The sequence below is a fragment of the Rousettus aegyptiacus genome, unplaced genomic scaffold (assembly GCF_014176215.1).
Source record: "Rousettus aegyptiacus isolate mRouAeg1 unplaced genomic scaffold, mRouAeg1.p scaffold_m13_p_4, whole genome shotgun sequence".
Lineage (NCBI taxonomy): Eukaryota > Metazoa > Chordata > Mammalia > Chiroptera > Pteropodidae > Rousettus > Rousettus aegyptiacus.
The window spans coordinates 106,085,039-106,108,373 of record NW_023416307.1 but is presented as its reverse complement, the minus strand read 5'-3'; the positions used below and the strand labels follow the sequence as shown (position 1 = coordinate 106,108,373).

At 42.9% G+C, this 23,335-nt stretch overlaps 1 protein-coding gene across 6 annotated transcripts in view; it reads right to left on the bottom strand.

Moving 5' to 3' along the window:
- ADAMTS9 (ADAM metallopeptidase with thrombospondin type 1 motif 9) overlaps positions 1–23,335 on the bottom strand; it is a 151,114-nt gene that overhangs the window by 8,983 nt on the left and 118,796 nt on the right. For all 6 annotated transcript variants that reach the window (XM_016150195.2, XM_036220048.1, XM_036220047.1 and 3 more), the window contains 8 exons: positions 11,155–11,328; positions 8,288–8,482; positions 7,135–7,267; positions 6,824–6,918; positions 6,621–6,715; positions 6,395–6,528; positions 4,597–4,688; positions 1,162–1,266 (listed from right to left, as the gene is read on the bottom strand). In XM_016150195.2, the coding sequence (XP_016005681.2) occupies positions 1,162–1,266; positions 4,597–4,688; positions 6,395–6,528; positions 6,621–6,715; positions 6,824–6,918; positions 7,135–7,267; positions 8,288–8,482; positions 11,155–11,328 (1,023 nt within the window). The remainder of the gene's footprint in view (positions 1–1,161; positions 1,267–4,596; positions 4,689–6,394; positions 6,529–6,620; positions 6,716–6,823; positions 6,919–7,134; positions 7,268–8,287; positions 8,483–11,154; positions 11,329–23,335) is intronic.

Below are 23,335 nucleotides of genomic sequence, written 5' to 3'. Positions count from 1 at the left end.
ATAAACAACACTTTTTTTTAGAATAAATATGTCCCATGTGATGTTTAAGACATGCTTATAGTAAAAAAAAAAAAATCTTTGTTTATTTAAAATTCAAATTTAACTGGGCATCCTGTATTTTGTCTGGCAACCCTACTTTGGAATGACATCCCCGCTTTCCAGCTGTCTTCTTTTTCCTCCCCCAGTCATATTTCTGAGGAGACCTTGTGGCACAGATCATGGCTGAGGCAGTATTGGGGCCACAGGCCATACTCCAGTAAATTTCCCATTTATCCACAGGTCAGGTTTCTGCCCCACATTCTCAGCGCTTCGGAGGGAAGGCTGTAAAGGGCAGTGATTTCTGCTCTGGTTATACATTAGAATCACCTGGGGAATTTCAGATTCTCCCCCTGCTTCAGACTCCCATCCAGTGACTGAGTAGGGCCTAGGCACATGCACATGAAACTTTCCCTGGGGATTCTAATGTATACCGACCGGGGTGAGACTCGGGCTTCTCAAGCTGTACTGTGCTTATGAACCACCTGGGGGTCTTTTCAGCCGCAGAAGCTGACTCAGGAGCTCTGGGGCCCCAGAAGCTAAATTTTCAGCAAGCTCCCAGGTGATTCTGATGCTTTGTGAGGACCAAACCTCAAATAGCAAGACTTTAGAGCATGAAAAAGTGATTATTATAGAACCTGTGTTTCTCTAACTCTCCAAAAACTTTAGCTGGTAAATCATCCTTTTCTTCCAGCCCTGTCGGTACTTCAATTTTTGTTAAACAAACATCATTTTCCCTAAGTTCACAAAAGTAAATCTCATGTTGGCTAACTGCAAGGTGTCTGAGCCACACACTTGCTTATTGGCTTCTTACTGCTTTCAGCTTCCTGGTTAGGCATACTTCTAATTATCTGGATGGTTCACAGGCTCACAACTCTAGGAAGAATTCACAAGGAGTAAAAAAAAAAAAAAAAAAAAAAAAAACAAGGCTCTCCCCTCCACTCCACTCACCTATACAAGCTTCAGTTTTGATTGATTTCCTAAATTTTATGATACTTTGCAAAATGGTTTGAAGAAGTAAGAAAGCACATTCATTTCTTTAGAACTACCACCACAGAGGGAGGGGATGGGGGAAAGAAAAAAAGAAGAGAAAAAAACCATCCCCAAACTAATAGATAACCTTACCGGTGACTTCTTAATGTCAGAGACGGCATAGTTCCCTTGTGATATCCATCTGGCAGATTCAGTTAAAGAAAGGCCAGTTCCGTAAAGGTTGATGCTAAAACGACCCTGGAATAAATGGCCAACAAAAAAAAAAGATATTTAGTCCATGTGACATCCCAAGCAAATATAAAAAGTACATTGGAAAGGATAGTAGTAATTATGATAGCTACTAATTATTGAGGGTTTTTTTTTTCTTGGGGGGGGCAGGTCTGGGCCAAGCACTTTTCAAGCATCATCTCAACCATCTTTGCAAGAGCTCTATGAAGGGGGTTTTCTTTATAGATAGATGGGGACTCACAGAGGTGATTAGCTTCTCCACTATACAGTGAGAGTGCAACTCACATTTTCCTGACTTCAAAGTCCTCACTCTCTACCAGCGCCATTCTGCCTCCCTAACATAGCAATCCTGATGTTGCTCGTAATTATCAGATTCCTTCAGGAACAAAATGCCACAGCGTAATTTTTCTAACAAGGTCTCGCTGCCAAAGCTTCCTGGGCTTCAGTTCCCTGTGGCGCTGAGCACTCCGCGTACTCAGCCTAGTGGGGCGGGACTTCGAAGAGGCGCGGTCTCCGGGATGGCCAGCAGAGGGCGCGCGCGGCCTGCTCCCGAACGCGTGGGACCCGGGCGGCCTGCTCTCCGCCAAAGGGACCACTCTCCCTGGCCGCTCCGCGGTTTCTTCGAAATGCAGCCTGAGCTGTTTCGGTATTTATTTTTAGAGAGACGGTGCAGCAGAGATTCTCTCTTGCTTTCTCCATCTGTTTCTGTTCGCTCAATCTTTCAGAAATGACTCTGCAATGCCATCCGAAATAGTTTCTTCTTGAGGTTTTCCTACTCCACAATGAGCAGTTTCGGAGTTAAAGACATTCCGCATGAACACGCTCAGGGTGAATGCTTCCTCTCTGAACCTTACAATCCAGTGCTTTGCCAGAACAATGTTTAAAAAAGCAAGGAGGAGGGTCTGAGGGGGAGACTCACAGGCAGTCAGCCCAAGTGTAAATTCAGCTTGTTCACCCGCAGTGAGACCCTGTACAGCTTTTAGCTTCTCAGAACCTCGGTCTGTCCATCAGAAAAATGGGAGTTAACACCTGTCCTGTTTTCTAGGGTAAGGTAAGCCAGCTACAGCTGAGCTGGTTGTGATTGGTGTGTTAGGTTTCCTTAACAGGTGTTTCCAGTAAGTCCAGGCTGAATTAGGCTTAGATTTGGGCCAGGCCAAATTTTGTGGGTCTTGTTACACAAATTAACTTTTTCCAACCTAACCTGTGAATAAGAAGAGATTAGATAGAAGGTATAATGTCCCTAACTCACTACCTGGCGGAGTGTGGCTGATATTTTTGAAATGCTTTTTGGAAATTTTTTATTTTTTAAGAAATGTTAATGGTTGAGTGGCCTCAATACCCAGGTGTCCCTGGTAGTGGCCACACTGAAGCGCAGAGCCCTCCTTGTCCAGCCTCCTCACACAGTGGCTTCTATGTGCTGCATTATCCCACCAGGCCGGTTTCTTATCTCATTATCATTCCTGCCCTGCGGAGGGTGTCCACACCTGCTCCTATGCCCAGACCCTCTCATTCCTCCTGCCCTCTCCTGTTTCCCATGCAGACTGCCTGTCCCGCCTGCACTGCAGAAGGTAGACTTGATCTGCTTTGATGTCAAAGTTCTTAGAAGGTCCAGGCCACTGACCTGGCTTCCAGTCCGAGAATGTCCACCCTGATCTGGGCGTCTCGTATCTGAGCACACTCCACTCATACATTTAGCTAGATCTGCCCTCTGAGTGGGTGATAGGCCTGAATGGAACAGATTTTCTTCCTCATTCTGTTTAATCAGAGTAGTCGGTGCTCAATTAAAGTCTACGGGGGAGGGGGGGGATAGACTTCTTTATTCAATGTGGTTTACAGAGTGGGCTGAAAAACAGTACAAGCTAGCTTTTCACTGGCTTTGAGTTTCCTCATTTAGCAATTGCTTCAGTGTCAGGATTTAGCAAATCAATCAGTTCAGTTGTCTCTGAATTATTAAATGAATGCAAATTAACTTTCACTCACATACTCTTTCCAAAAGATGCGCATATGAAAACTGGAAAACCCTTAGACCTTTGGAAAATCTATTAGCTGTTAAACTGTAACCCTTACCAATAGGATGTTTGAAGTCAAGAACTGCTCTAAAGAAACTGCACTTCAAAAGTTTCAATTCCTGGATAATGGAGGGAAGGCCATTTTTGCCATTATATCCTTTGTTTATTTTCTTTCTCCCTTGAGAGCTTCCTTTACACTTCTCTAAAATGTTTAGTGATGCTTTCTAAGCTTGGGGCTGAGAAAACACTTCCTCAAAAGAAAATTCAGATATGTTTGTCTTGGATGGTCTCCATGGTTGGGTGTAAATCCATCCTGGGATTCTGGAATGCATCACCCAGTCCCAATGCCCAGGCTTTCAAAGGTGCACAGGCAAGTGGGAAATTCCCTACGCAGAGTTTAACAACTGCTTTGTGAGGATGTCATGTGAACCAAGAAAAAAACGGGTCAAGTTCTCCTATCCAGTCTCACCTAGCTCATTATGTTTGTTTTGCCTTCTCATCGCAGAAACTTCTTGCAAAGACTGATGCCCGCCTTACCAAAGTGGCCCAGGCTGATTATTACAGGATGTTTTAGAAGGCGAGTTAAAACTTGCCACACCGCTCAGGAGGCAAGACTTGCGAAGTGCAGAATGGGCAGTAGGATTGCGGGTCACTTGCACTTGCTGAAAAGCGAATCCAGTAGAAGATGATAAATTTGCACATCTTGGTCTGAACACTGCAGATTTTAGACGTCCGAAGTAGGGGTAACGGTTCTCTTACATCATGTAATAGGATTTTTAATGGCTGACAGTGGTGTGCTGGAGTCCACTTGCACTGGCTTTTGAGAGCTGACTGCATGTATCCATCCCCAACTCTCCATTTAGTGACATAATGCTGATGGCTTGAAATCAGTCATGGGGGTGGGGGAGGATATTTATACCGAAATCGGCAAACGCTACAAAGCACAGCTTCCCCCTCCCCCCCTTTTTCTTGGGGAGCTGGTCATTAAACACTTACCAACATGTCACTGACTGGCTAATATCTATTTTATCAACCATCATCATTTGCTTAACCAAGCCCTCATTTCTAAATTTTTACCATCATCATAGATGCATTTATTGAATGCAGAAGTTTGGCGTGTAGCTGTGATCATTTCCTTAGGAAACACTTCAAGGAGTGGAATTACTAGATTAGAAGTTGTGAGCATTTGTGGGGTTTTTGACACAGGGGGCCAAACCGGCTTCCAGAGCAGCTGTTCTAATTACATTCCCAGGAACAGATAGAGCCAAGGCTCCCCGGGGACAGGCTGGGAGGTGGATCTCTGGTAAGGGGGCTACCTCCCAACACGTACCTGTGGGCACTTGGTGGCACTGTAGCAGTCCCCGGCTGTGGCAAAAGGGACAGGATGCCCTTCGCTTGTCCTCGCAAACTGCAAGTCAGTGGCTGTGGGGTTTTGGAGGAAGGGTAAAAGGGAGGCGAGAGATGAGAGTGGGAGAAAGGCAGGGAAGGGACAGGATATTAACAGGGCAGAGAAGAAGAATAGTAAGAGAAATAATAAGAAGGAGTGGGAGAGAAAAATTCCAAAGTACGATTAGTGAGCAAATGGATCCAGATGTGCACTGGCTTTCCCCTCGTTGTATCTGTGCTTCCGAGAGCCTCGTTCCCTGCGTTTTATCAGCCCCGACCGTATCCTCACAGTATGGAAGCCAAAAAGGGGGTTCAAGATGACTTCAGAATCAGTTCCTATCTAAATAAATATGTGAATCATCTCCCTTAAACATAGCATAATCGGGTGACTGAGAACCTCCTGTACACAGCCTCTGGGGCTTCAGGACTAGGAAAATAGGCCAGAAAAGCATTTCCAGCTACTTTGGAGTTAGTTATTCCCTGAGGCTTCATCTGTCCTCCCGTGGCCTAGGCACTATTATCGCCAAAATGTGAAGCAATTAGGACCCACATATTGAAAGTATTAATGGCAGTTTCTCCAGTTTGAGGCTAACTTGTAGTTAAATAAATAAATAAACAAATAAAAACAACGCCGGTGTGTTTTAACCCCCTTGTAGCTCCGGAGACCAGCTCTGCGAATGGAGAAGCCAAATCCGGAGATCAATTGAGAATCCTGCAAAAGCTGTTACTGGTGGAACTGGAGACCGGAGGCAGCTTTTTACCTTTCTGCCTCGTCTTTCTGGAACAGGAGAAGGCCTGAACGTTCATGCAGTTAACCACAGCTTGGTGGGAGGGAAATCTGAGTCCCATGTCCTGCAGGGAAAGGGGCCCCTGCGGGCTTCCGCAAGCAGAAACCCTGGGTCTTAGCTGGAGGAGGGTGGGGGTGGGGGGTCTAATCAAGAAACTGCGGACCCTCTGCCTTTAGCCCTAATAGGTCTAGCTGAAAGCAATTAAAAATATCTTGGTGCAAATCAAGTTTAATCTACCTCAAGAGGAAAGCAATGCAATATTATGGGTACAATGTTAATGAGGAAAAATTAATTATTCATTATTTCTGTTTTTCCTCTATTCAGGGGAATGTGTTTAGAGAGCGGAGCTGTCCTAACTACTCCTATGATTAATGTCCCTAACAAAAATGCAGTGCTGGCCAGAGTATAAAATCAGCCCACGCGCAGGCTAGTTTTAAGAAGGTTGTTCTGTGTTCCATTTTTCTCGTGTAAATCAACAATCCGATAAAATTAGGTTTACGTTTGTGCAAACAGTGTGCTGGTGGGAGTGGGTGGGGGCGAACACTGCCACATGACTCTCTTCACTTTAGGGTTCGTACCTACTCTTTCCTCCCCCTTTGAAACTTCTGCTCCCATCCTTGCTTTGACCACACAGAATACCCTGCACCCGGCTAGCTTCCCCTTGATCTCAAGGTCTTACTTTTGATGTATTTTAATGTGCTTCCATCAGTCATCACAAATCTTTTGGAGTACCTCACCCCCCACCCCTAACCCCAAGTGCTGGCACCTTCCAGGCACTGAGGGAGCAGCAGTGAACAAAAACGAGCAGCCCCACCCTGGGGCAGCCTAGGTCATGGCTGGTTTTGCTTCTCTTCGCGTCCTTAGCACCTCGTGCCTGGCCACTGCGCAGGACGTTTGCTGACTGAATGGAGAGACTCCTGAATACATCTGCACACGACGTGCCACCGAACTTACTTATTATCTGCATGGTGGTCAGGTCTATTCTGATTTTCTGGAAGCTGGAGAACCCCGCTGCCGTGTAGTCCTTCCGACACTGGCAGTCGTCACGTCGGCTCCCGTTGTAGGGACATTCGGTTGGGTTGTGCAACCTGCGTTACAGAGAGCATGATCTGGTGAGGACGGGAAGGTACTTCTAGGGATCTCCGGGTGTCTGGGCTCCTCTGAGGCTGAGCTTTCCTACCTGTACCCATAAACCTCGGAGAAGTTTTCAGAGTCACCGTGGACCAGTGTCATGAACTCCTTGGGGTAGTCAGACTGCATCCCTGCACAGAATATCTGAAAGGCAGACCAGAAACGACCCATGGAGGGCGGCTCGGAAACGGGACAATGAGAACCAAGGCCTCTCACTCCGAACACATTTTCGAAGGATGTTTCAATGTTTACCTTCAGGAGCTTTCCTTTGACGATCAGGAAATATTCACCATCTTCAGTGGCACCGTTCAGTCTTTTTACCTCTTTGCAGCTCTGGGGTAACTCGCCTAGAAAACATGAAATGCAAAAATGAGGTGTGATGCTCCAGGGTGTGCCATGTTTCCCTCTGAAGGGAATTAAACTGTTCACACTAAAGGCTCTTCAGCAAAGGGGACAATTTCTTTAAAATACATTCTGCATTTCTAAAATGGGCAGGCGAACAAATGAACAGAGAAATCCTGTTCTTTATGCTCCCGAAAGATGGTTTTACTTGGCCAACTTACAGTTATAGATATTATGGCACGTTTTTCTTTCTTCTGGCTTCAAATCAGCGGGACACAAGTGGCTGGGCTGGTCCTCGTTGGTTAAACACTGCACGGATCTGTGCATCAGTCCGACGCCACAGGACACTGAGCACTGCAAGGCAGAGCGGAGTCAGCGATGTGGCTTTCGAACCCAGGAGGCATGTGCTTCCAGTGACGTGGTGCTCAGGGCCCGATGGCACGTATGGGGTATCATTTCGGACACTATGTTGCTGAAACAGATAGCTGACATAATGGAGCACTTACTAGGGACCCATCTCTGTGCTAAGCTTTACGTATACACATTTATACCTACCTATCTACCTACCTACTTAAATATGTATTCATACATACATATGTTTATAATTTTCTCATTTAAACTTCACAATAACCCAGTGAGATAATACTTTCATAATTCTATCTTTACAGAGGAAAGATTAGAGCTCAGATGTTAAGAAATTTGTTCAAGGTCATGGTGGGGCCAGGACACAAACCCTAACCACTTTTAACTGGTCTTATACTTTCTGCCTGATCAGTTTACAACACTGAGCCGTCAGGAGCCGGAGGACTGTAGCAATTTTCAGGGCAGTCCCAGTTGAGAACATCTTCACTTGTACCCCTAATGCAGTGAAGGATTCCCGATGTAGAAAGACTAGAACACACAGCCTTCTTAACAACAGAAGCAGCGACTAACACTTCTGTAACTCTTATTAAGTGACAAAGCTCTAGGTGCTTTTTCATTTTTAAATTGTGGCAAAATATATGCGACTTAAAATCTGCCACATAAACTAAGTGCTTTTTCGTTATTAACTCATTTCACTTTCACCCCCACCCCTTTTGCAGATGAGGAAGCTGAGACACCTTGCCATTCATTCAACCGGGAAGCAGCGGAACCAGCAACCACAAGCAGAAGGCGTGGCTTCAGAACCCAAGAGCCAAGCACCGGGCTGGCCATGCCGCCCAGCAGGATGAGAACCCTCTTTTCCCACCAGCTCATTTCGAGGTGCTAACTGCTATTTCTCATCAGGCTCTCTCCTAGAAGGAAAACGACTTAGGATAGGTCAGGTAGGACATGTTTACGATGAGGTTTTAGATCCAAAAGCTTTCCGATTTGATAACTCAATCGTCTACTTACGCTACCCCAGTTGCCCACTCTCCAGGTGGCCGAGACAGGGCACTCCCTCAGGTAGCAAGGGTGGGTGCTGGGGGGCTGCGTGCCCGGGCAGTTGGTGGTGGTTTGGTAGCTGTACTCGTAATTCTCCTTCCCGGTATAAATCTCACTGCAGGAGACGAGCCTTTGTTTGTAGCCCTTTCCACAGGTCACAGAGCACTGAGGAGAGAAGGGTTGAGAAGAGAGGCTGGAGTAGTGTCTGTGGGCAGCCCACAACAGACCCCTGACCTCCATCTCGCACACTGACCCTGCGACAATGCTGTGGAGCACTCTCACTTTATTAGCTTATTTGTATTTCCATCCATTCTTACACTGTTAAAGGCCACAGTGTAGCTCTTTCCTAATGTCTCCTGAGCTGTTCACTTTAAGCCATGCACATTTCCTTTCCTGTAACTTTTCCAGGGAGAAGTCTCTTCCTGAAGAGGTCCCAGAGGCAGGAGGGAACAGGCCCAGCTAGAGGCACACAGAGCGTCCCAGGTCCGTCCCTTCCAGCTGGCTCAAGACCTGGAAATGCTCTGCGTATGTTTCTTCCTTCTTTGGCTGCCACTGTTCAAATGCCCGAAGACCCAGTTGACTCTGGGCCAGGGGAATGCAAAGCTAGTCTGGGGTGTTTCATGTGTAGACAGATGGCTAATAAATGCTCTGTCCAAGCTGTGGGTATTTTAGGGTGCTCCCCCAGCACTTGCGTGTGCTGACCTCAGTCTGTGCGAATTTAAACAAGGCTGTACGTCTGAGAAGGCAAGTACTGAGAACTCTACCGCTACACACCACAAGCGAAAGCAGCCCAGTGGCCTTTTATGTGGGGACGCAATGGGAGATAGGCATTTGCTGATGGAACTGAGCTCCAAATATAGTCAGGTTTTATTCAGAGGCCTCCACATCTCTGAAAAGAATCTGGAAAGAACACATACTCTTGGTAGCTGTTCAGTGCATCATTAAACTGTTGGCTGCCTCTGGCTTACTTAATCCATTTCAGACCAGAGTTTTGAAGTGTAGGAAGGGAGGGGAGAGCAGAGTGAGGTGGGGAAGCTCTTACTGTTGATTCTCCACGCCTTGGGGTAATGCGCTTGTTTAATCATGAACGTGGATTACTTTTCTAATTGGAAAATAACAGTAAAGTAAGATGAAACAGTGAGAACGTGGACTCCTTGAATGAATGATACATGTCAGGCCCAACCAGGGAAATGCATCAGCCAGGAGTGACGGAACTCCTCTTCTTTGATCTGGCCCCGGGCTGCCCCAAATTCAGGTGGGGCGGAGTGCAGAGAAGGCCGGAGAGGAGGGATGTCTTGCTGTGGCTCTTGCATTTCACTGGAATCTTTTCTAGAGGGAATTCTGGTCCCATCCCTTTGGCTTCGCTCCCCTTGCAGGGTCTCCTCCTTACGGTCTTTGTATCTGTGTGAAGTCCTATTTACAACCTGCTAAACTTTACCTGTAAATTTGCAGATTTTTAGAAACTGTGACACATCTGAGAATTTGCAGAAGTGTGGAAGGCTTTTTTATTTTTTTAATCTGCTCCTTATCTCATTTTTTTAGGAGTTATTAAAAGCTAGGTTTTATTAAAGCTACGGGAGTAACATGATTCAAGTCTTAGAAAGAGACCAAAACACTTTCAGCAGAATAATAACAACCACCAAAGACTCTGCCAAGATGATGGAGACTGTCCTGTACATGACAGGTTTAGCAGCATCCTTGGCCTCTACAAGATGCCAGGAGCTAGGTGTCACTTCCCCCAGTTATGACAACCAAAAATGTCTCCAGACATTGCCAAATATCTCCAGGGAGGGAGGGGAGATGAAATCACTAGAGTAGAGAGGATGGAGAGACATAGTTAGAAGAGACTTTAGGACCACCTTCAGGGCAGAACAAGTCAACGCTCAACACACATATCATCTGAATGCAAATATTCATCTGATTAAGATGTAAAATTACTGCCCTGTCAAATCTGAAGAGAGTCCAGTGACAGCAAACACTTTTGCTATGAGCCCAGATACTTCCCTTTCATATTTTTAAATTCTTTTGGGAAAATGACATCTTGTTTCAACGTTATCTTTCAGTATTTGAAAGTGTCATGAGGTTTGAAAATAATATAATCATGCTATTACTATTGGTTGATTAATAATAAAAAATATCCAGAAGGGTACTATATGCAGGAGGAGATAAGAAAAAATAGATACTTGAGATTCCTTAGATATTACAGAAAAGCATTTTGTTCTTCTGGGCCAGAGGTTGTTAAATGGGTGATCCCTCCCTGGCCCACAAATTTGTTTGGATTTCCTCGCACAACGTTTTAAACAAGTAATTTTAGTCCCCATTTTACAATTAGGAGATCTCACATAAAAATCCATATTTTTGTCCTCCCTTGAAAAACCAAGTTTGGTGAGGCTGAACCCATATTTCTCCATGGCCTCTGTGGGGTAGAAGGCAGCTTGTTCCCTTTACCCATCATGGACTAATGTATCACAGCCTCTGCCTTCCTCTTGTTCCCCTGACACTAAGACACTTTCCTACACTCAACTTTCTTCAGGCACTGACAGGCATCTTACGACTTTGCGGCCCCTGTAATAATTTCTTCCCCATCACACCAACAGGATGTGAAGGTGGATCGCACAACTAAGAGTTAAAGGGAGCTGAGACCACCTCATGCATCTCCCCCAGTTTGCACATATGGGACTTTGGCCCAGAAGGCTCAGCGTCTTGCCCAAGAGCTCACAGTTCTCAGCGGCAGAACTGGCAAGTGGGTCCCACTCTCCCGCATTCCTGCCTTCATCTTTCTGTTTCCCTCAGGCCATTGTTGACCCGAAGGCAGGAACAGAAGCCCTAGTACATACCTCCGACCATTCTCCTGTGATCCAGACATACTCGCAGGGTTGTAAACTACAGCTCTCGCGGTCTGCAGGCCGCTTGTTCATGTCGCAGTGCCCAGCGTGAACCTCGCCTCTTTTGTTCTCATCCAAACACACCACCTTGCGGTACCTAGAGCCTTCACCACAAGTCTTGGTGCACTGTGAAAGACAAACAAAACAGGTGATGATGTGGAAGAACAGTAGGATAATAGTATCCTATTATTATATATATATTATATACATAGAAGAATAATATACTGTTACTGTAATTATTTGTTTTCCTATCTATATCCCCTTTAAGACTGCGAGACCTCTGAGGGCAGGGCTTATCAGAGAACTCCTCATTTTGTCACCATTACCTACAACAGTGTTCCTGGCACAGCGACAATCATTCAGAAGTGGCTGTCTGAATACAGGAATGGAATCATGAATGAATACATTTCAGATATGCAAAGGACCTGAAGGTCTGTTTACTTCAAACACTGCTTACTTCAAACACTGAATTTTTTAAAACTATGGCCAAACAGTTTTCAAAGTAGTGGTTAAATACTTCCAGAGTCAGGGAAGTCACTACCTGCCCAAATGGCACAAATCATCTTATAATACAGAACTAAACATCTCTCTCCAGATTCTAGCCTCTTGTCCTAGTTGTCGATTCCAGGGGAGCATGCAGGACAAGTTTCATTTCCCACAAATGATCCCCACCTTGAGGACTCGAGGAAAACCTTCCTATGGCCCCCTTCGGACTTTTCTGCTCTCATCCCTTGGTCATTCAGCAAATATTCACCAAGTTCCTAATAAGTGTCAGGCCCTGTGATGGGTCCCAAGTGAATAAGAGTGGATATGAATGGCACAGCCCCTGTTCTCAGAGAGGAGCTTGTATTTTAGTAGCAAAGACAGACATTAAAGATGTAGATAGCCAGGTAGTCAGATTTAATAGTTGCTATAATCTCCATTATTTAAATAAAAAAATTGAGACTTAGCCTAAGTAACTTGCTGCAGGTCATACATCGCTTTGTGAGGTAGAAGGGACAGATATTTTTATTCCCCAAAACCAAGAGAGGAAAACAGAGCAGCTGGGATGATTCATTCTAGAATGATCTCCGTGCTGCCCAATTGAGTTTAGAAGCCAGTTTAACTCAGAAATTCTTTCCTGATATGCCCATTGCCTGCCTTTCTTTCCTCCTTTCTTTCTTTCTTTCCTCCCTCCCTCCCTTCTTTCTTTCTTTCTTTCTTTCTTCTCTCTCTCTCTCTCTTCTCTCTCTTTCTTTCTTTCTTTCCTCCTCTCTCTCTCTTCTTAGTAAAATACATATAATATAAAATTTATCACTTTAAAGTGTACAAATCAGTCGCATTCAGTCATTTACGATGTTGCACAACCATCACCACTACACGTGCAGAACATCTGTGGCGCCCCTAAGGAAACCCTGTACCCCTCAAGCAGCACCCCCATTTCTCATCCCCCCGGCCAGTGGCCACCACTAGTCTGCTTTCTGTCTCTATAAATTTGCCTGTTCTTGGTATTTCACATAAGTGGAATTATTCAATGTGTGTCCTTCTGTGACCGGCTTCTTTCATTTAGTATGATGTTTTGCACATTCTTCCATGTCGAGTGTGTATTGGTGCTTCATTCCCTTTTATGGCTAATAGTCCACAGATGGAGATACCACAATTTGTTTCTTCAAAGGTTGATGGACATTTGGGTTGTTTCTATCCTTTGGCTACTGTGAATAGTGCTGCTATGAATATTCACGTGGTGGGCATGGAGGAGTACGCTCCTGCAGGAGGGTGGCTGAGTCTGGTTCCTGGCTCAATCCTGGCTCAATGATTTTGGAGTTTCTGTGTCCCTGGTGGATGCTGGGAATGATTGTGAAATAACAACATTTTTCTTTCTTCATGAAAAGAATGGCAAATGAGTTGGAAAGCCATTGATCTTATAAAACAAAACAAAACAATGATCAATCTGCAATGTGTAGATATGCAGAAGAAATACTTAATGTCCTTTGGAAAAAGGAATTCCTTAGAAGATAGGGATTTATGTGACTCAGAGAAGATCATGACTACTGAGCAGCCAACCTGGACTAAACCTTCCAGTTTCCTCTCATTTTCGCTAATCCATAGGGCTTTAATCTGTGTCAATAAGTAACAGTTTAGAGCAGAAATGCGAGGATTACTAAATACTTTCTGCTTGTTAAGTGTTTTTCCCTTGGTTTTGAAGAATGTTTAACTAACCATAAAAACTATTTTGCCAATGGTGGAAAAGGGAGTTGGGAAACCTTACTTCATGTCAACCTAAGAAATGTCCAAACCTGTAGAGAATTTTCATGAGTTTATTTGAGCCAAACTGATGAAAGCTGCCAGGAAGCAACACCTCAATGGATTGAGAAAATGCTCCAAGAATAGCAGTTTCGCAGCTTATTTTATACATTAGAATAAAAGAAAAAGACGTAGGAGGGTTCCATGATATCCATTGGTGGTAGATCAAGGGGGCAGGAGAAAGCAAAAGCAAGGAAATCTCTGGGTTTGGATAAAAAGGCAAAATAGAGTAACTCATACTGCTATTACATTGGTGGGTACAGGGTAGTTAATAATGAACATTTATAGCACATGGAGATGGTATGTGGGCAACGAGATTAAAACGAGGGGTTCTATGGTCTGGTGCTCTGGTGCACAGTTGTGCCCTGAGGGGTCTGGAAAGGTATGTTATCTTAGACGCAAAAAGACAATGGACAGGCTCACTTAAGGTGAAGATTGACCTTTGTCAAGGAAGCTATAGCGACTACTCGCTCTGACCTGCTTTTACTGAGGGATTTTTATGTTCAGATCATCCTAAATGGTCACTTTCGGTCTCTGAGTTTGTAAGGGCCCGGCATGCATGCCTCCCCTGAGCTTGTCAGGTATGCTACGTGGCCTCTTTTTCATCCACAATTGAGTATAACTTTTAGAAAAATTAAAGTAAGTAAATAAGTGACTTGCCCAGTGCTCTGGAATGAGTCAACAACAGAAGCTCTGAAATCACATAGCAAGGCTTTTCCCCTGGAGTCCTAAACCCAAACTAGAGCACAGGGCTGAGTAATCAGAAAGCAAACCCAGCCCCATACTACTGGATTTTTATCAGCCTTAGGTAATATCACTTCCCTCTGTGATTTATGACTCTTTCCTTTGTCCTGGAAAATGATCTAGAATGCCCTAAAAAACAGCTGGAAAGCTCAATTAGCCTCATTTTAACTCCAAAAGGTTTTCTCGAATTTCATTACAGCTTTTTGGAAACACTATACCAAGTCTATAAGTCATACCACCAGCCTCCTTGAATTCCAGAATACACTGTAATTCAGAAAGCAAATAATCACAGCACTAAGCTAACTTGGGTAGCTTGCCCATTGTCTCTCAGGCTACATGTGCCTTTAAATATGCTGAAATTAATGGGCGGGGGGAATAACTTTCCCAATTTGAGGGTGAGGAAGAACTAAAATAGACTTTTAAAGTACTATTTTATTTAGGCAGGTAGGTTAGCCACAGGGTGATGGTCTAAATTGCATCATTTGATGCAATCGGTAGAAACTGTCTTTCTTTAAAGATTATAATCAAGTTGCTTGACATTTTTTTTTTGGTGAGATTCCCTAACCACGGTGGGGGAATAAGATCACTTCATATTCATGTGCTCTTTTAAGTTGTTGATTTTCAATATGAACTAAAGAGCTCATCATGTCGTTTCTAGTGCCAGGCTGCCATTGTCAGATAGTGTGTGCACAGACAGGCCACAGAGTGAATGGAGAACTTGACAGCACTGTGTTCTACGTGTGCCACACGAAGGTTTTTGTGCTAAGGAACAGTGCTTACAAATCAATTTACTTAACATTGCTTTAAAATAAAAAAAAGAAAAAGCACTCGTTAAGTTGCTTATATGTTCTATTCTTAAAGCTCATTTTAAAGTCAGGTATGTAGAGTTTGGACACTTTTACCCCAAAAGAATATATTTGCAAGGGAAAAAGGCAGACGATACTATGAAGACACTTTATAACTTTAAATCATTCATATTTTCAACCATTATCAACATGCCAAGTTCTGTACTAAGTACTGAGGTACAGCCCTGACATCTTCCCACCCCCCTTCTCTTTCTGATATGACACCCAGCATGGCCGCTTCTCCCAGCTTGGGGTCTATGTGTCAGGGCAGCCAGCTAAGTGGTGACTCCGAGGTTTAATATTTAGGGCTGTCTTGTATGGCCGTGTGAGCAGATGTGGGTTTCACAACAGAGAATGTGATGAAGGAAGGAGCGCCATCAGGGTCTTCTGCAACTGTGACAGCAAAAGAAGAGGACAAAAGAAGGGAATTCCCACAATGCCAAAAGGGGAACCCAGGTAGAGGCAGATAAGGAGAAGGAGTGAAAGAGGAGGTGAGTTCACTAGGCCAGGAGGAGATGGGGGAGTCTCAGGAGGGGCTCAGCACACATGGAGGTTGGAGCTGAATGTTATGGGGAAGCGGGGTGGGAGATGATTACAGCAATGTGAGGTGGTTAGGGTCTTCGGTCTGAGATGGGGATTCTAGACGGTGGGCAAAGGCAAGGTCACGAAGGGGCTTGTAAACTTCCTACACCAGAGGAGAAAATCCAAACCCATGTCACAACCCAGCCGCTCCTGCAGTCCAACCTCGGCTCTGGCTCTCGTCCCCTCGTTTGCTCTGCTCCCACCGTGTGCTGCTTTTGTACACTGAACATGTGGGGCTCTGTCTTCCCTTTTCCTTCTACCTGGGATCACCTCCTCTTGCGCTTTACCTCCTGACCACTCTAGAGAAGGTAGGACTGGCCAGTTGTTCATTGTCTCTATCTTAGTGCCTTTTTTTCCTCTCGTCACAACACTTTTCACAACTGGCAATTTCATAGAACGTGTTTGCTTCTTTTTCTCTCCATCTCTTCCACTAGACAATCAATCCCATCACAGCACTTCCAGAATCTCTGTTGCATCCCTGATGCCTCGTGCTTGGCGCTTTGCATGTGCTTGATAAAGATTTGTTGAATAAGTAATAAAGAGTTGATATCTGGCCTTTGTACATACATCCAAACACGATCGCTCCCTATTGCAAACTTGGGAAAATCTTCACAACCAGCTGATCAAGGATCTGCTGCTCTTTTCCAACTTTACTGTGCTAAGGAGATAAACGTGGGAATCACTCCGCAGCTGATCTCAATACAAGTTCTAAGACTCCAAATGTGTACGAGAGTGGCCCGAGCCCCTGCGCTGGGCCAAACAGCCATGGGGTGGGCGGCTCTGCAAAGGCCAGACATATCAGAGCACAGCCTGTCTGTGGCAATGTGATAAGAAAATAAAACAGCCGTTCTTACAGGAGAAACAGAGTTTGCTTGACTGTTCTAAAACACATCTTAGAATGCTGTGATTCTAAAGAGTTAAAAAAGAAAGGCCAGCAATTTGTGTGTGCCGTTCTTTTATGTTTTCTTCCTCCTTCCCTGCCTCCTTCCCACCCACCCCCACCCTCTCTCCCTCCTTCCCTCCCTCCCTGCCTGCTTTCCTCCCTGCCTTCCTCCCTGCCTTCCTCCCTCCCTGCCTTACTCCCTCTCTTCCTTCCTTCCTTCCTTCCTTCCTTCCTCCCTGCCTTCCTTCCTCCCTTCCTTCTTCCCTTCTTCCCTTCATCTCTCATTCTCTCCCTCCCTCCCTTCCTCCTGTTCTCTCTCCTTTCTTCCCTTCCTTCCAACTATCTTTTTGTTCCTCCAATCATTTTATTCATTCAGCAAGTGCCTTCAGTGCTCTAAGTACTGTGCTAAATGCTGGGTAAAACTCTGGTGAATAAGCTCTCTGACATCAAGCAGCTGATAACATAGATAATGGAAAGAGGCAAAGACAATTCAGAGTGCTAACTGCTAAAGCAGAGTATTTTCAAGCTGCTATAAGCTGCCAAGAGTAGGGCCATCTGACTCAGTCATTAGTATGGAGGTATCATCAGCAAGGGCTTCTGAGAGAAAGTGGCATCTTGGTTGAGACCTAAAGGACGAACAGGGGTGAGTGAAGTAAGGCAAGGATCAGGGCAGCCTTGTTGTGATGCAGAGTTACTACGTAGTAAAGAGAGTATTCCAGGTAAAGAAAAAAAAGAAGAGGGCACTTGAGAGAACCGAGGGATTTATTCCTTAATGCTGAGATGCATAACTCATATACTCACAATTCACATTTGATCGAAAGACCTCTACAGCTGTAAGAAAATTCTTATGTCAGATTATAACACTATAAATAAGTAAATCCTTTATAATCATAATTTAAAAAATTAATTAAAAAAATTCAAACAGCCTCATGAGCCTTATAATTCTAAAGTACGTAAAACTGATTGCTGAGAGGCCAAATATCTAGGCGAATGTTGGCAGGTAATATTAAAAAGCCCCATATTGTGATATGCAGGCTAAGTGAAGTGCTGCTCTTTGTGTGAACTCTCCATCAGGAGGCCGCTGCACGTGTGGAAGACTTACAGTGTGCTAGGCACTGTGCTGAATCCCCTTCCTTGGGCTCACAATCCTCAGTATGCCCCTGCAGCAAAGTTTGCCATACAATTCCCAGTTTGTAGATCAGCTAGCTGGAACCCAGAGATTTGAAATCAGATTCCCAGAGCCACACATAAAATTGTCTTTTGTTTACGATATAGTACTTATAGGGCAGAAACAAAATGAGACACGAATGTCTAAATAGAGCATTTTTCTCTTTTCCAACTATTTTGTCCTACATCTGAAAGTCCAAGCTCTACCCTGTGGTATCATGAAGGCACACCGATGCCCCTCCCCCGACCCACAGCCTCGCAATAAACAGGCCTCACAATAAACAAAAGAGATCCACTGAGGTTCTCCAACATGACCAAGATTACTCCCAGGCCGCGTGGCCTAAAGTCTGATCATCAATCAAGTGGACCGAAAATTCATTTTTAGAAGCAGGTAGGGGTGGTTACCGGTAAAGGGAATTCTACTTTGATGCCAACTTTGCAGTAAGAAGCTGGACAAGCCATTGAGAGAGAAATAAAATTATTCACCTTAGGTGCACGGAAGGCAGTGGAATAAAGATTTGGAACATGTGTTCCAGAGGTCAGGCTGCTGGGCTTCAAATTCTAGCTTTATTACTTAGTAAATGCATGAACTTGGATAAATTAACCTGCCTAAGCTTCAAATTTCCTCACATTTAAGTGAGTATAAAATTTTAATTACTACATTAGAGAGTTATGGGAAAGGTTAAATGAGGTCCACCATGTAAAAATACTCAACGTAGTTCTTGGTCAGTAGCTTAATAAACAGTACATTTAAAAAAATCATCATCAGTATTAGGACCGCTGCACTATACAGTTTTAGTGATGTCACTGACATTGTAGCCTAAGGAAATAGAATCCCCAGAATTGTGCAGTGTACAACCTGTGTGGCTGTATAAAACATCCCTGATGATCATGCTACTGTGGGTATGCAGAGCTTGTGCTTCTCGAGGCGGATGCCTGGATTACTGTTCAAAAAGAAGAGGGTGCCATTTGCTATGTGACTTGCATGAAATATGTCTTACCAAAAAACAGGTGAGTTTTAATAGCCCACAAAGGAAAAGCAAAAGGAGAAAAATGCACACTCAAAAAGCCAACAAGAGCTCTGAGGTGGTTGCCAAGGACTGCTAAGAGAAGAAGAACTTCCTATAATGGACTGGGGTTGGGAAATTCGGCACATCCCATTCAGTGGGCTCTGCAGCTGTGCCTTGGCATGCTCACTGACATCAGGTCAAGGAGTCACTAGATGAAGGAGTAGGTATTAGGTAAAATGGTAGCAGAGTGAGTTGGTACAGAGTAGGCGGGAGGAAGAAAGGAGGTTAGGGCCATACTTGAGGGGAGTCTGAAGGGTGATGTACTCGTAAGTGACTACCCAGATTATTATTTAACAAGGACACTTTTTGTAATGAAACTAGGGGCAATTAATAATTACACCAGGGCTGCCATAGGCATAAACCAGGACTGCCCCAGGCAAACAGGAGGAGTGGCCACTCTATTCTTGATTTGGACTATTAGGGTGGTTGCCTAGCTACTATCAACATTAACTCTAAACCTTGTTGTTTTGGAGACATTCTGATAGGGCCACCAGCAGACTTTGCAAAGGAGGAACAAAGGGTTTTGATGAGGCTTCTCTCAGCTCCAGCTACCCTGAGTCTCACTTTGCAAATTCAATGTCAAGTGTGGGCCTCCCATAGTTCTCTATTCTTTCTCACCATCCAGGTCCACCTTCTCCAAACTCTCCACTTAGAGTTCAGTCAGATGAAAGAGCGTGTACATAGGAGAGTAACTATTAGAATCTACTTTTCTCGTTACTTAAAGAGTCTTTTCTCTTTGTGAGAATGGTTAACTTCTAGTAAACCTCTAAATATAGCCACAGGTCAGGCTATTTCATTAGGTCTTCTGTTCTTATATAAAACGTGATGGCAACGTTTGAAGAAGAATTAAAAAGATCCATCTGCATAGCACATGCAAATATGTAAATTTCTAGGCATATTTTGTATGATCAGAGAAGAGGATTTCCTCAGTGCGTATTTGGCAAGGGTTCTATTCTTTGGGATTTAAAAAGAATTCTAAATGGAGCTTGCATTTTCCCGATTGGCTCTTGTATTTTCAAAAGTTGGCTAATGTGTGAGCGGTCAGCTTAGATTTATTCCTCAACACTATTTTACTTTCTGCTCCTTGGAACAATTACACAGGGTTTAGTTTAGCATGTAATGAAAGAGGTAGAAGGAGAAAGCAGGTAGTGGTAGGTCTGAAACAAGAATTGCAAAGAGAATTAAGCAGTAGGACTGAGGGAGAGAGAGATGAGAGAGTCCCTTCTTCCTTCTATATCTGACACTGTCAATCCCAACAACTCTATTATTTCAGATTTTCTCAGACTAATTCTGCGTAGTTATTATTATTCCCATTCTACAGATGGCAAGCCCAAAGCTCAGAGAAATTAAGAATCTTTGTTCTAAGACACGTGGCTAATAAGGGGTAGTGCTGGGACATGAACCAGGTCTGCAGAATTCTATAGCCTCTGGTGTTTTCAATAACTTGTGTGGCTCAGGTGCAATTAATTTTAAGTTCAACTGCTTTAGCCATTCTTGTCACTGCGTGGTGGAAGTAAAAATATCTATGAGGCAAAAAAGCAAAGCAGAACAAAAACAAACAAACAAACTGAATAGATAGGGAGAATGAGAGTTCTAAATAAAAGATGACTGTGAACAAAGGAACTAATCTATCAGGAAAGGGAATGAGAGGGAAAGACAAGGCTGGAAGACTAAATCTCCACATATGATAAGAATGCAGTTGTAAGAAAACAATTCCATTGAAAATTGCATCAAAAAGAATAAAATACTTAGGAATAAGTTTATCCAAAGTGGTGAAAACCTTAACACACTGATTAAAGGAACTGAAGAAAATACAAATATGAAAAGATATTCCATGCTCATTGACTGGAAGAATTAATATTGTTAAAATGTCTATACTACTCAAAGCAATATACAGATTCAACACAATCCTATCAAAATTCCAAAGGCGTTTTTCATAGAAAGAACAACAACAAAATCCTAAAATTTGTATGAAATTGACCCAAAAAAGACACCCAAATAGCCAAAGCAATCTTGAGAGAAAAGAACAAAGCTGGAGGCATCATGCTTCCTGACTTCAAACTATATTACAAAGCTATAGTAATCAAAATAGTATGCTATTAGCACAACAAAAAGATACACATATCAATGGACCAGAGAGCCCAGAAATAAACTCACATACATATATTATCAGTTAATTTATGACAAATATACACAGGTGAAAGGACAGACTCTTTAATAATAGCTTTAGGAAAAGTGGACAGCCACATGCAAAAGAATGAAACTGGATCCCTATCTTAATTCATATACAAAAATCAATTCAAAATGGATTAAAGACTTGCATGTAAGACCTGAAATCATAAAATTACTAAAAAAAAACATAGGAGATAAGTTCCTTTACTTCAGTTTTGGCAATAAATTTTTGGATTGACATTAAAAGCATAGGCAACAAAAGCAAAAATAAACAAGTGGTAATACATCAAACTAAAAATGGGCAAAAGACCTGAATAGACATTCCTCAAAATGGCCAATAGATATATGAAAAGGTGCTCAACATCACTAGTCATTGGGGAACTGTAAATCAAAACCACAATGAGAGGTCACCTCAAGCCCATGAGAATGGCTATCAGTAAGATAAGATATAACAAGTGTTGGTGAGGATGTGGAGAAAAAGGAATCCTTATACACTGTTGGTGGGAGCATGAACTGGTGCAGTTGCTATGGAAAACAATATGGAAGTTCCTCAAAAAATTAAAAATAGAACTACCATATGATCCAGCAATTCCACCTCTGGGTATTTATTCAAAGGAATCAAAATCACTAACTCAAAAAGATTCATCTTCATGTTCCTCGCAGCATTATTTATAATAGCCAAGACATGGAGGCAACTTAAATATCCACTGATGGATTAATGGATTAAAAAAAATCAATTTTTTATACAATTGAATATAATTCAGCCATAAAAAGGAAATCTTACTATCCATAACAACATGAATGAACCTTAAGGGCATTATGCTAAGACAGGCAAAGACAAGTACCATATGATCTCACTTTTATGTGGAATATAAAATAAAACCAAACTTATAAATACAGAGAATAGATTGGTGGTTGCCAGAGGTGGGGGGTGGGAAGAAGGCAAATGCGTGAAGGTGGTCGACAGGTGCAAACTTCCAGTTTTAAGATTAATCTGTCCTGGAGATGTGATGTACAGCATGGTGGCTATAGTTAACAATATGTTGTGTATTTGTAAGTTGCTAAGAGAGTAGATCTTAAAAGTTCTTATCACGAGAGAAATAACTTGGGAGTATGTGAAGCGATGGATATTAACTACAACACTATATTAACAATACTATGTTAACTACATTAACAATAACTAAATTACTGTGGTAATCATTTTGCAATATGAACAAATGTCAAATCATCACGTTTTCACCAAAAATGAAGGCAGTGTTATATGTTAGTTATATCTCAATAAAACTGGAAAAAAGTGGCATTGCCATATAACACTTGCATAAAAAAAGAAATGCAGAATAGTATCTCATAATGATTTGTGAGTAAACTTAGGAAAGAATCTTGCTTCTTTCACTTGCTCGGTATGTGGCACCTGGACAAAGGATGCTGGCTCTCTGAACCTCTGTTTCCTCGACTGCAGAATGTGGTAATAATAATATCCACTTTGTTAAAAAGTGGTTAAAAAGATTAAGTGAGGCGATGAACATAGAGCACTTAGCACTGTGCCAGGCATGGTTTCCCCCTGTTCCGAAAACCATTTCTGGTGGGAAATTCCTGTTTTATTATTAATATCTCTGAACCTTTTACAGCATGCACTTTCTTTTTTTAAATTAATTGGGAAAATGTTGGTTAATAACATTATATATATATACTTCAGGTGTACAACTTTTGAACATTACATCTGTATACTCTATTGTGTCTCAAAATAGTCTAGTTTAGTCTCCTTCTAACCATATATTTGACCCCCTTTACTCTCTACATCCTGCCCCTCCATCCTCTTCCCCTCTGGTAACCACCATTCTGTTGTCTGTACCTATGAGCTTGTTTTTTTTTGTTTATTTGTTTTGTTTATTAGTTTGTTGCTTTTTGTTTTACATCCCACATATGAGTGAAATCATATGGTTCTTGTACTTTTCTATCTGAATTATAACACTTAGCATAATATTCTCAATATCTACCCATGCTGTATTTAATCTTTTGGCAATATTTCATCTTTTTTATGGCTGAGGAGTATTCCATTGTATATATGTACTACATCTTCATTATCCAATCTCCTGTCAAAGGACACTTGGGTAATTTCCATATCTTGGCTCTTGTAAACAACAGCATACATTTTCTATTTCATTCCAATGTTAGTGGACATAATTTTGCTTCCTAAACTCTTTTCTCCCTTTTCTACAATCTAATCTTCTGTTCTGGAAACAGAGTTTACTTCCTACTAATGTCTTTTTTTCCCAGCCAGACTTCTCTCCAGGAACATTTAGTGTTTTCTTTAACTAAACATTAACGTAAAACATTACACTTTCTTTAACTAAACATTAGGTGGGAGAAAAATAAGTCTGTTTCTG